General features: G+C 33.5%; 1 protein-coding gene across 3 annotated transcripts in view; it reads left to right on the top strand.

The window, feature by feature from the left end:
- LOC121194813 (mitogen-activated protein kinase kinase kinase kinase 4-like) overlaps positions 1-13,897 on the top strand; it is a 111,101-nt gene that overhangs the window by 66,375 nt on the left and 30,829 nt on the right. For 2 of the 3 annotated variants that reach the window (XM_041057876.1, XM_041057874.1), the window contains one exon: positions 2,890-3,177. The exons of the other annotated variant lie outside the window; for it this stretch is intronic. In XM_041057876.1, coding sequence (XP_040913810.1) covers positions 2,890-3,177 — 288 coding nt within the window. The remainder of the gene's footprint in view (positions 1-2,889; positions 3,178-13,897) is intronic. 3 annotated transcript variants of the gene reach the window in all.

Raw genomic sequence — 13,897 nt, 5'->3', positions numbered from 1 at the left:
GCTGTGCCGCTGTACTGTGATTTCCTCCTTCCTGATTTATTCCTGTAGCTCAGCTCTTTTAGGTTGTTTCATATGGATAATGGATCCAACTTATCTGCTGTTGCTAAACTTCTCTTTTCCCAGCTTCAGGGTTGTCATCAATTCCCTTATTTTATCTAACTAAATTGTGAAACTGCATTAAATCAGCAGTGCTCAGTTTTTGCTTTCAGGCAGAAGAGTTTGGCTTTATGAGAACACAAAGCTGATGTTGCCTCTGAAATAGTTTTTTCTTTATCAAAAAGAAGTCTCTCTTTACAACCCTGATTATCTACTCTTATCCAATGACTAATGCTTTCATTGACAGGTTGTCCTCCCACTTGTCAAATGTGTAATTATCAGAGAATCACTTGATTTCCCCACGTGTGCATATGTGTGTTTGTGTGTTTGTGTATGAACATGAGATTGTTTATCTGGTGGTATGTTGAGGGTTTGTGTGTCTCAGCTCCACATACTGTACCTCCTCTTTGTGTGCTGGTGATCAAAAACATCCATAATTCATGGGCACCCAGATTTGCAGCAGGGTGACTCAGACAGCATTAGCCATCTTCCCAGTGAAGGATTCAGCCCACTAAGCATGAATAATCACAGTTCAATGAAGTCAATCTGTTTTGAATATGTCACACAGATTAAATTATACAGAAACGATGTTGTAACATGCTAAAATGGGGGTGGGGGTGCGGTGGCGGGGGGTAATGATGAAATTCACTGGTGCAGTATTAAACATTTACCATAATGTTGAAAGTGGATTAATCAGTTTTCTCTCATTAGCTGCGAGTCATCAGGCACAGATGTGGCGTTGTGTTTTAACATTGTTACACACACACACATACTTCTCTGAGTACTGAATCAAACTTGTATGGGTTCATTTTAAAGTCTTCTGATCAGAGCTAATCATATAAAAATGAAAACTGCAGGCAGTCTGAACTACTTTAATGTCCAAATAAAAAAGGAAGAAGCTGCAGGGAGTATTGATGCTGGATCCAGTTCCCAGGCCATACAGTAATTTAGACACATTTAAATGAACTCAGCGTATTTTATTTCTAAAAAGTTTTCAGAATTAAATGACAAAATCACTTGTCCGTGCAAACCTAAATGACACGACTGTTCTAGATCATCTCATATGAGCTTTAACTGATCTGACACCTCTGTGGTTGAAGCCTGGTTAAGCTTAAACAACTAAAGCTATGTGGTTAAGGTTAGAAGGGAATCGTGTTTGAGGGGAAAGAAACCGAGACAGGACCACTGTGTCCAGTGTCAAAGTTCCAAGCTTTCTTGCCCAAACCATGAATGTGTGCATGCTGTATGACCTGTATGTGGTCCTGCCTAGATGTATGTTTGCATGCCAGCCTGTTTTCAAATCTTGTTGATGCTGTTCATCTTCATGCTCGGTACTGATGGTGAGGCTCAGTCCTCCTGAGTTCTAAAACTGGTGAGACTCAAAGTTGTCTAACCCCTGAATATCAAGTCTTAAATCACATCATCTGAATTCAAGGCCTTAAATTGTCTTGAAGTTTCATCTAGTGTTTTGTTGTGAAATTAAAGGCATGTCAACAGCTTAAAGGCTTTTGCAGAGATAAACTTCATCCTTATTATTAATGATTCACCCAATAGTAGTAGTTTCTGACTGGGATTACATTCTAGTCTCGGCTCTATAATCAATTATTCCCAACATCCAACAAGTTGAATTCAAAAATTATATCCAATTTAACCAAACCAGCTAATTTTCTTAAAGGAAGAAACTATAGATGGGAAAGATTAAAACAACTTGAGCCAACAATAAGAGTCTAACCCCTATTTGACTCAGGAGCCACTCAGCTTTCTCTTCATCTACTGCCTGTGCTTTTTGTTGTTGTTATTGTCGTTATTAAAAAAAAAAAAAAAGTTTCCCCCTGTGTTACTCTCAGAAAACCAAATTATGACGTGATACCCTTTGTTTCTCAGGCTGCACTTTTTTCTCCACCAGTTAATAATTAAAGTCGTGGCTGGAATAAAAGCTCTTAGAGAGATTTGTGAAATTTCTGCTCCCAAAAAAAGTGTAGCCTCAGTGACAACAGGTGCACTGTCCATGTATGTATGTGAGTGTTCCTTCTTTTCTCCTGTTGCACTCTAAAAACCTGGGTTCTTTAGAGGTTCTGCTGAGATTTGGAGCCATACATTTTACCCACGTGCCACTGAGGCCAAAAGGTCTTCAGGTTTTATCTCCAAACAAGCGCTACAACAGCTGATTTCACCGACAATTCTCACCTCTTTTGTTGGATCGAAATAATAAGTGAAATTAGCTGCTGTAGTGTTGAGCCGATCCAGTAAATGTTTAAAGGGTAAGGGTTTTTAGAAAAGCTCTGTAATATATTTGTATACATTTAATTTTAATCTCTAAATTTTCATCCATGCCAGCTGCTGGGCTGAAACCACGAATGTGTGCAAAACACTTAAGAGACAGCATGTCAGAAAATAGAATTAAATGAGAGGCCTGATGTAATGTTTTGTCATTTTATGCTTGAGACCAGTTGGAAATTATTTAAAAAAAAAGGCAGGAAAATTTGCTCTCTAATGAATGAGATTTGGATTTACTAGTTAGAGCAGGGTTAAGCAGTTGTCACCAATTAACGTGCATTGTGGTTGTTTCTGTAATGGCCTGTCATGTGTAAGTAAAAGCATGATGAAGACCTAATTTTGAATGGCATGAATTTTACCGAGGGGTTCCTCAAGGAACTGTTTTAGGCTCCCATATGGCTCCAATCTGACAAACCTCTAAAGATACCCCGAAGCTACTGTCCTTTTCAGAGTGTGCTGCATGCAGACTGACTTGCCCCCTCCACCCCATTGTGTTCTGTTTTTGTTGTCTGTAAGGTCCGTTCCCATCTGGCTGCTTTAAAGAGCAGCGGCAGCGTGGCTTCAAACTCCTCTGCCGCCACGCCGCCCGTTGTGTCGCGGTCGCACTCCTTCAGCGAGCCGCTCGCCCCTAGCTTTGAAAATCTTCACCTTCGCAACAGCCAGGAACCCCACCCACACCATCACCCTCCATCTTCATCACCATCCTCCTCATCCTCAACGCCTGCACGCACTGACCCACAACCCCATCCCCAGCCTAGGCCCTCGCCACATGAACCGGCCCCTTCAGAGGAGGTCCCACCCAGGGTAAGGACAGGAAGAAAGACCTCAGCAGTAGCAGTAGTTAGATACTTGACACAGTTTTCTGTTAACTGACCGAACGGGATGATTGTCCTGATTCCCATGAGATCAAACTGTCATTATCCTGAACTGTTCAATTCATTACTTTAATAGCTTCCCACCCTGTGCCTGATTTTTTTCTTCTATCAATAATTCATTTTTTTAAATTGGACTTTCTTTTCTACATGCAGAAAAAAAGCTTGTAGGGGAATTATAGATGATTTAATTAAATTCACATCAAATTAACAAAGAAGTTGTTGAAATGAGTGGGTTGGTTGGCAGCTTTAAATCACTTTCCTCCCCATATACAAGATTCAGTTTCTGCCTTATGTTTCCTGAGGAAATCAGATATTGCTCTGAATCTATTCCCCCGATACAGAAAAAGAAAGTTAACTGTGTGATATGAACTAATCTTGACACAAATAGAAGTAGCTTGCTGTTAATTTGACCACAACACTGTCTGTGACCCCTTTATAACCCAGCTGCAGGTACTGAGACGATGTTGAACACCAGGATGTGTTGAGATAGTCTGTCTCTCTGTCTTGTTGCTTTTTCTTCCCTTACCTGGCAAATTTAGCCTTTCACTGTATGACCACAAAAGGACATTAAAAAAAAGCAACAGAGAGACTTCTGCATTTAGAGCAGAACGTTTTTTTCCACTTTAATGTATAGGGCGTTGGATGAAATGGCTAAGTATAGGAGAGACAGGAAAACTATTTGGCACCACCCACAAATGTGGGCAGTGAGAAATCAAAAAAGCTAGAAAGATCTAAATTTAGTCCTCAGAGCCAAAGTTATCTGTCCTCCAGAAAAGGAAACCCTCTGTTATAAACACAACTGCTGCCAAACCGAACCACAACCCCTTCAGGACTTAACAGTATCGTACGTGGAGTTCCAATATAACACAAACAACAAGCATCAGGCTAACAATGGCAGACGTCACAAGAGTCATTTCAGTCTTGACATGCAGGAGGAGCATGTTACTAAGGAAGGACTGACCTTTCCATTTATTTTGTCCCTAACTTAAACTTCTAAACTAAGACACAATAATGGCTGTTAATGTTATTCTCAGTGACTTTGGCTGCACTGACTGAGCTGAGTTCTGTTGTGCACGGCTGTGCTTTGGATGCTATCAAATGTTCTGCATTTGCTTTACTGGACTGATACGCAACTATGGGTGACAGGTCTGTGTGTGCATACCTGTGACTACCTCTGTGATAGTTTTGCTTTACAGTGATGCTCTGGGCGTGGTAGGGAGAGATGAAGAGTTGCATTGATGGAGGGCGCCTTGTCTGTTTTGCGGTGCATGTGATATACAGTCAGTACAGTGTACTAAAGTAAAAAATTAAAACTACTGTGTGTGTGTGTGCAGTGTTGGGAAGGATACTTTCAAAATGTATTCTGTTACAGAATACAGAATACATGCCCAAAAAAGTAATTTGTAACGTATTCCATTACATTATTCAATCTGAGTAACGTATTCTGAATACTTGAATTTCTTCCACATTGAATTGCATTTTATAAGTGCACATCAACTTAGCAGGTGATACTATCATTAAATAGCAAGATGACCAGTAAAACTACTGTAGACACCAACCTGGCAAATTAAAAAGAAAAATACAAACTTACTTTAAGATGCTTCCTCAGATTGGAGGTGGAGTCTTTGGACGCTGACAGGAGGTTGTTTGCTGGTAAGCAGAGGTTGCACTACACAGTTATATTTCGTTCTCCCTCCTTCTTCAATGTGAAATGCTGTGTGAATATCCAACACAGATTCGCATTCCTGTCCCGGCTCTGTTTTCAGCTCAAGCTCTCGCTCATGGTGCTCCTCGTCCGACTCCATTCTGACGACTGATCAGGCAAATAGCTCGTTTATTTACGTTTGTTTTCATGGAGTCAGGGCTTCTGGGAAATGCATCGGGTTGCCTTCATTCATTTAGAGAATAAATATAAACTGGTGAAACAGAAGTATCGTCACGTAATCCATTTATGGCAACAACCTAACTGTATTCTGAATACTGTCTATTTAAACTGTAACTGTAATGGAATACAGTACATAAAAAACGTCATACGGCCGTAAGTTGTCAAAAAATGCCCAAAAAAAGTCAAATTGTTGTAAGACCTCAAAATGTCATAAAAAACGTCATAGTATAGTATGGCGTTTTATTCGGGCAAAAAAAGTCAAAAATTTTTTCGACCTCAAAATGTCATAAAAAACGTCATAGTATAGTATGGCGTTTTTTTCGGCCAAAAAAAGTCAAAATTTTTTTCGACCTCAAAATGTCATAAAAAACGTCATACTATAGTAAGGCGTCAAAATCTGTGAAAAAAAGTCCAAAAATTTTTTGACCTCAAAATGTCATAAAAAAACGTCATACTATAGTAAGGCGTCAAAATCGGTGAAAAAAAGTCAAAATTTTTTTCGACCTCAAAATGTCATAAAAAACGTCATAGTATAGTAAGGCGTTTTTTTCGGGCAAAAAAAGTCAAAAAATTTTTCGACCTCAAAATCTCATTAAAATTGTCATAGTATAGTATGGCGTTTTTTTCGGGCAAAAAAAGTCAAAATTTTTTTCGACCTCAAAATGTCATAAAAAACGTCATAGTATAGTAAGGCGTCAAAATCTGTGAAAAAAAGTCAAAACATTTTTTGACCTCAAAATGTCATAAAAACGTCATACTATAGTAATGCGTCAAAATCTGTGAAAAAAAGTCAAAAAATTTTTTGACCTCAAAATGTCATAAAAACGTCATACTATAGTAAGGCGTCAAAATCTGTGAAAAAAAGTCAACATTTTTTTTTTACCTCAAAATATAATAAAAAACGTCATACTATAGTAAGGCGTCAAAATCTGTGAAAAAAAGTCAACATATTTTTTTACCTCAAAATGTCATAAAAAACGTCATAGTATAGTAAGGCGTCAAAATCGGTGAAAAAAAGTCAAAATTTTTTTCGACCTCAAAATGTCATAAAAAACGTCATAGTATAGTATGCCGTTTTTTTCGGGCAAAAAAAGACAAAATTTTTTTCGACCTCAAAATGTCATAAAAAACGTCATAGTATAATATGGCGTTTTTTTCGGCCAAAAAAAGTCAACATTTTTTTTTTACCTCAAAATATCATAAAAAAACGTCATACTATAGTAAGGCGTCAAAATTTGTGAAAAAAAGTCAAAAAATTTTTTGACCTCAAAATGTCATAAAAACGTCATAGTATAGTAAGGCGTTTTTTTCGGGCAAAAAAAGTCAAAATTTTTTTCGACCTCAAAATGCCATAAAAAACGTCATAGTATAGTATGGCGTTTTTTTCGGGCAAAAAAAGTCAACATTTTTTTTTTACCTCAAAATGTCATAAAAAACGTCATACTATAGTAAGGCGTCAAAATCTGTGAAAAAAAGTCAAAAAATTTTTTGACCTCAAAATGTCATAAAAAACGTCATAGTATAGTAAGGCGTTTTTTTCGGCCAAAAAAAGTCAACATTTTTTTCGACCTCAAAATGTCATAAAAAACGTCATAGTATAGTATGGCGTTTTTTTCGGGCAAAAAAAGTCAAAAATTTTTTTGACCTCAAAATGTCATAAAAACGTCATACTATAGTAAGGCGTCAAAATCGGTGAAAAAAAGTCAAAAATTTTTTCGACCTCAAAATGTCATAAAAAACGTCATAGTATAGTATGGCGTTTTTTTCGGCCAAAAAAAGTCAAAAATTTTTTCGACCTCAAAATGTCATAAAAAACGTCATAGTATAGTATGGCGTTTTTTTCCGCCAAAAAAAGTCAACATTTTTTTTTTACCTCAAAATATCATAAAAAACGTCATAGTATAGTAAGGCGTTTTTTTCGGCCAAAAAAAGTCAAAATTTTTTTCGACCTCAAAATGTCATAAAAAACGTCATAGTATAGTATGGCATTTTTTTCGGGCAAAAAAAGTCAACATTTTTTTCGACCTCAAAATATCATAAAAAATGTCATAGTATAGTATGGCGTTTTTTTCGGGCAAAAAAAGTAAAATTTTTTTTCGACCTCAAAATGTCATAAAAAACGTCATAGTATAGTATGGCGTTTTTTTCGGGCAACAAAAGTCAAAATTTTTTTCGACCTCAAAATGTCATAAAAAACGTCATAGTATAGTAAGGCGTTTTTTTCGGGCAAAAAAAGTCAAAATTTTTTTCGACCTCAAAATGTCATAAAAAACGTCATACTATAGTAAGGCGTCAAAATCTGTGAAAAAAAGTCAAAAATTTTTTTGACCTCAAAATGTCATAAAAAACGTCATACTATAGTAAGGCGTTTTTTTCGGGCAAAAAAAGTCAAAATTTTTTTCGACCTCAAAATGTCATAAAAAACGTCATAGTATAGTATGGCGTTTTTTTCGGGCAAAAACAGTCAAAAATTTTTTCGACCTCAAAATGTCATAATAAATGTCATAGTATAGTATGGCGTTTTTTTCGGGCAAAAAAAGTCAAATTTTTTTTCGACCTCAAAATGTCATAAAAAACGTCATACTATAGTAAGGCGTCAAATTCGGTGAAAAAAAGTCAAAATTTTTTTCGACCTCAAAATGTCATAAAAAACGTCATAGTATAGTAAGGCGTTTTTTTCGGGCAAAAAAAGTCAAAATTTTTTTCGACCTCAAAATGTCATAAAAAACGTCATAGTATAGTATGGCGTTTTTTTCGGGCAAAAAAAGTCAAAATTTTTTTCGACCTCAAAATGTCAAAAAAAACGTCATAGTATAGTATGGCGTTTTTTTCGGGCAAAAAAAGTCAACATTTTTTTCGACCTCAAAATATCATAAAAAATGTCATAGTATAGTATGGCGTTTTTTTCGGGCAAAAAAAGTCAAATTTTTTTTCGACCTCAAAATGTCATAAAAAACGTCATAGTATAGTAAGGCGTTTTTTTCGGGCAAAAAAAGTCAAAAAATTTTTTGACCTCAAAATGTCATAAAAAACGTCATACTATAGTAAGGCGTCAAAATCGGTGAAAAAAAGTCAAAATTTTTTTCGACCTCAAAATGTCATAAAAACGTCATAGTATAGTATGGCGTTTTTTTCGGGCAAAAAAAGTCAAAAATTTTTTCGACCTCAAAATGTCAAAAAAAACGTCATAGTATAGTATGGCGTTTTTTTCGGGCAAAAAAAGTCAACATTTTTTTCGACCTCAAAATATCATAAAAAATGTCATAGTATAGTATGGCGTTTTTTTCGGGCAAAAAAAGTCAAAATTTTTTTTCGACCTCAAAATGTCATAAAAAACGTCATAGTATAGTATGGCGTTTTTTTCGGGCAACAAAAGTCAAAATTTTTTTCGACCTCAAAATGTCATAAAAAACGTCATAGTATAGTAAGGCGTTTTTTTCGGGCAAAAAAAGTCAAAAAATTTTTTGACCTCAAAATGTCATAAAAAACGTCATACTATAGTAAGGCGTCAAAATCAGTGAAAAAAAGTCAAAATTTTTTTCGACCTCAAAATGTCATAAAAACGTCATAGTATAGTAAGGCGTTTTTTTTGGGCAAAAAAAGTCAAAATTTTTTTCGACCTCAAAATGTCATAAAAAACGTCATACTATAGTAAGGCGTCAAAATCTGTGAAAAAAAGTCAAAAAATTTTTTGACCTCAAAATGTCATAAAAAACGTCATACTATAGTAAGGCGTCAAAATCTGTGAAAAAAAGTCAAAAAAATTTTTGACCTCAAAATGTCATAAAAACGTCAGTATAGTAAGGCGTTTTTTTCGGGCAAAAAAAGTCAAAATTTTTTTTTTACCTCAAAATGTCATAAAAAACGTCATACTATAGTAAGGCGTCAAAATCTGTGAAAAAAAGTCAAAAAAGTTTTTGACCTCAAAATGTCATAAAAAACGTCATACTATAGTAAGGCGTCAAAATCGGCCAAAAAAAGTCAAAATTTTTTTTGACCTCAAAATGTCATAAAAAACGTCATACTATAGTAAGGCGTCAAAATCGGTGAAAAAAAGTCAAAAATTTTTTTGACCTCAAAATGTCATAAAAAACGTCATACTATAGTAAGGCGTCAAAATCGGTGAAAAAAAGTCAAAATTTTTTTCGACCTCAAAATGTCATAAAAAACGTCATAGTATAGTAAGGCGTTTTTTTCGGCCAAAAAAAGTCAAATTTTTTTTCGACCTCAAAATGTCATAAAAAACGTCATAGTATAGTAAGGCGTTTTTTTCGGGCAAAAAAAGTCAAAATTTTTTTCGACCTCAAAATGTCATAAAAAACGTCATACTATAGTAAGGCGTCAAAATCTGTGAAAAAAAGTCAAAAAAATTTTTGACCTCAAAATGTCATAAAAAACGTCATACTATAGAAAGGCGTCAAAATCTGTGAAAAAAAGTCAAAAAATTTTTTGACCTCAAAATGTCATAAAAACATCATAGTATAGTAAGGCGTTTTTTTCGGGCAAAAAAAGTCAAAATTTTTTTCGACCTCAAAATGTCATAAAAAACGTCATAGTATAGTATGGCGTTTTTTTCGGGCAAAAAAAGTCAAAATTTTTTTCGACCTCAAAATGTCATAAAAAACGTCATAGTATAGTAAGGCGTTTTTTTCGGGCAAAAAAAGTCAAAATTTTTTTCGACCTCAAAATGTCATAAAAAACGTCATACTATAGTAAGGCGTCAAAATCTGTGAAAAAAAGTCAAAAAATTTTTTGACCTCAAAATGTCATAAAAAACGTCATACTATAGTAAGGCGTCAAAATCTGTGAAAAAAAGTCAAAAAATTTTTTGACCTCAAAATGTCATAAAAAACGTCATAGTATAGTATGGCGTTTTTTTTCGGGCAAAAAAAGTCAAAAATTTTTTTGACCTCAAAATGTCATAAAAACGTCATACTATAGTAAGGCGTTTTTTTCGGGCAAAAAAAGTCAAAATTTTTTTTGACCTCAAAATTTCATAAAAAACGTCATACTATAGTAAGGCGTCAAAATCTGTGAAAAAAAGTCAAAAAAATTTTTGACCTCAAAATGTCATAAAAACGTCATACTATAGTAAGGCGTCAAAATCTGTGAAAAAAAGTCAAAAAAATTTTTGACCTCAAAATGTCATAAAAAACGTCATACTATAGTAAGGCGTCAAAATCTGTGAAAAAAAGTCAAAAAATTTTTTGACCTCAAAATGTCATAAAAAACGTCATAGTATAGTATGGCGTTTTTTTTCGGGCAAAAAAAGTCAAAAATTTTTTTGACCTCAAAATGTCATAAAAACGTCATAGTATAGTATGGCGTTTTTTTTTCGGGCAAAAAAAGTCAAAAATTTTTTTGACCTCAAAATGTCATAAAAACGTCATACTATAGTAAGGCGTTTTTTTCGGGCAAAAAAAGTCAAAAATTTTTTTGACCTCAAAATGTCATAAAAACGTCATACTATAGTAAGGCGTCAAAATCTGTGAAAAAAAGTCAAAAAATTTTTTGACCTCAAAATGTCATAAAAACATCATACTATAGTAAGGCGTCAAAATCTGTGAAAAAAAGTCAAAAAAATTTTTGACCTCAAAATGTCATAAAAAACGTCATAGTATAGTATGGCGTTTTTTTCGGGCAAAAAAAGTCAAATTTTTTTTCGACCTCAAAATGTCATAAAAAACGTCATACTATAGTAAGGCGTCAAATTCGGTGAAAAAAAGTCAAAATTTTTTTCGACCTCAAAATGTCATAAAAAACGTCATAGTATAGTAAGGCGTTTTTTTCGGGCAAAAAAAGTCAAAATTTTTTTCGACCTCAAAATGTCATAAAAAACGTCATAGTATAGTATGGCGTTTTTTTCGGGCAAAAAAAGTCAACATTTTTTTCGACCTCAAAATGTCAAAAAAAACGTCATAGTATAGTATGGCGTCAAAATCGGTGAAAAAAAGTCAAAATTTTTTTCGACCTCAAAATGTCATAAAAAACGTCATACTATAGTAAGGCGTCAAAATCTGTGAAAAAAAGTCAAAATTTTTTTTGACCTCAAAATGTCATAAAAAACGTCATAGTATAGTAAGGCGTCAAAATCGGTGAAAAAAAGTCCAAATTTTTTTCGACCTCAAAATGTCATAAAAAACGTCATAGTATAGTAAGGCGTTTTTTTCGGCCAAAAAAAGTCAAAATTTTTTTCGACCTCAAAATGTCATAAAAAACGTCATAGTATAGTAAGGCGTTTTTTTCGGGCAAAAAAAGTCAAAAATTTTTTTCGACCTCAAAATGTCATAAAAAACGTCATACTATAGTAAGGCGTCAAAATCGGTGAAAAAAAGTCAAAAATTTTTTCGACCTCAAAATGTCATAAAAACGTCATAGTATAGTAAGGCGTTTTTTTTGGGCAAAAAAAGTCAAAATTTTTTTCGACCTCAAAATGTCATAAAAAACGTCATACTATAGTAAGGCGTCAAAATCTGTGAAAAAAAGTCAAAATTTTTTTCGACCTCAAAATGTCATAAAAAACGTCATACTATAGTAAGGCGTCAAATTCGGTGAAAAAAAGTCAAAAATTTTTTCGACCTCAAAATGTCATAAAAAACGTCATAGTATAGTAAGGCGTTTTTTTCGGGCAAAAAAAGTCAAAAAATTTTTCGACCTCAAAATCTCATTAAAATTGTCATACTATAGTAAGGCGTCAAAATCTGTGAAAAAAAGTCAAAAATTTTTTTGACCTCAAAATGTCATAAAAACGTCATACTATAGTAAGGCGTCAAAATCTGTGAAAAAAAGTCAAAAAAAATTTTGACCTCAAAATGTCATAAAAAACGTCATACTATAGTAAGGCGTCAAAATCTGTGAAAAAAAGTCAAAAATTTTTTTGACCTCAAAATGTCATAAAAACGTCATACTATAGTAAGGCGTCAAAATCTGTGAAAAAAAGTCAAAAAAAATTTTGACCTCAAAATGTCATAAAAAACGTCATACTATAGTAAGGCGTCAAAATCGGTGAAAAAAAGTCCAAATTTTTTTCGACCTCAAAATGTCATAAAAAACGTCATAGTATAGTAAGGCGTTTTTTTCGGCCAAAAAAAGTCAAAATTTTTTTCGACCTCAAAATGTCATAAAAAACGTCATAGTATAGTAAGCCGTTTTTTTCGGGCAAAAAAAGTCAAAAATTTTTTTCGACCTCAAAATGTCATAAAAAACGTCATACTATAGTAAGGCGTCAAAATCGGTGAAAAAAAGTCAAAAATTTTTTCGACCTCAAAATGTCATAAAAACGTCATAGTATAGTAAGGCGTTTTTTTTGGGCAAAAAAAGTCAAAATTTTTTTCGACCTCAAAATGTCATAAAAAACGTCATACTATAGTAAGGCGTCAAAATCTGTGAAAAAAAGTCAAAATTTTTTTCGACCTCAAAATGTCATAAAAAACGTCATACTATAGTAAGGCGTCAAATTCGGTGAAAAAAAGTCAAAAATTTTTTCGACCTCAAAATGTCATAAAAAACGTCATAGTATAGTAAGGCGTTTTTTTCGGGCAAAAAAAGTCAAAAAATTTTTCGACCTCAAAATCTCATTAAAATTGTCATACTATAGTAAGGCGTCAAAATCTGTGAAAAAAAGTCAAAAATTTTTTTGACCTCAAAATGTCATAAAAACGTCATACTATAGTAAGGCGTCAAAATCTGTGAAAAAAAGTCAAAAAAAATTTTGACCTCAAAATGTCATAAAAAACGTCATACTATAGTAAGGCGTCAAAATCTGTGAAAAAAAGTCAAAAATTTTTTTGACCTCAAAATGTCATAAAAACGTCATACTATAGTAAGGCGTCAAAATCTGTGAAAAAAAGTCAAAAAAAATTTTGACCTCAAAATGTCATAAAAAACGTCATACTATAGTAAGGCGTCAAAATCGGTGAAAAAAAGTCCAAATTTTTTTCGACCTCAAAATGTCATAAAAAACGTCATAGTATAGTAAGGCGTTTTTTTCGGCCAAAAAAAGTCAAAATTTTTTTCGACCTCAAAATGTCATAAAAAACGTCATAGTATAGTAAGCCGTTTTTTTCGGGCAAAAAAAGTCAAAAATTTTTTTCGACCTCAAAATGTCATAAAAAACGTCATACTATAGTAAGGCGTCAAAATCGGTGAAAAAAAGTCAAAAATTTTTTCGACCTCAAAATGTCATAAAAACGTCATAGTATAGTAAGGCGTTTTTTTTGGGCAAAAAAAGTCAAAATTTTTTTCGACCTCAAAATGTCATAAAAAACGTCATACTATAGTAAGGCGTCAAAATCTGTGAAAAAAAGTCAAAATTTTTTTCGACCTCAAAATGTCATAAAAAACGTCATACTATAGTAAGGCGTCAAATTCGGTGAAAAAAAGTCAAAAATTTTTTCGACCTCAAAATGTCATAAAAAACGTCATAGTATAGTAAGGCGTTTTTTTCGGGCAAAAAAAGTCAAAAAATTTTTCGACCTCAAAATCTCATTAAAATTGTCATACTATAGTAAGGCGTCAAAATCTGTGAAAAAAAAGTCAAAAATTTTTTTGACCTCAAAATGTCATAAAAACGTCATACTATAGTAAGGCGTCAAAATCTGTGAAAAAAAAGTCAAAAAAAATTTTGACCTCAAAATGTCATAAAAAACGTCATACTATAGTAAGGCGTCAAAATCTGTGAAAAAAAGTCAAAAATTTTTTTGACCTCAAAATGTCATAAAAACGTCATACTATAGTAAGGCGTCAAAATCTGTGAAAAAAAGTC

The sequence above is a fragment of the Toxotes jaculatrix genome, chromosome 15 (genome assembly GCF_017976425.1).
Source record: "Toxotes jaculatrix isolate fToxJac2 chromosome 15, fToxJac2.pri, whole genome shotgun sequence".
NCBI classification, from domain to species: domain Eukaryota; kingdom Metazoa; phylum Chordata; class Actinopteri; family Toxotidae; genus Toxotes; species Toxotes jaculatrix.
Note: the sequence above shows the minus strand (reverse complement) of the source record. Positions and strands in the feature narration are given on the sequence as shown.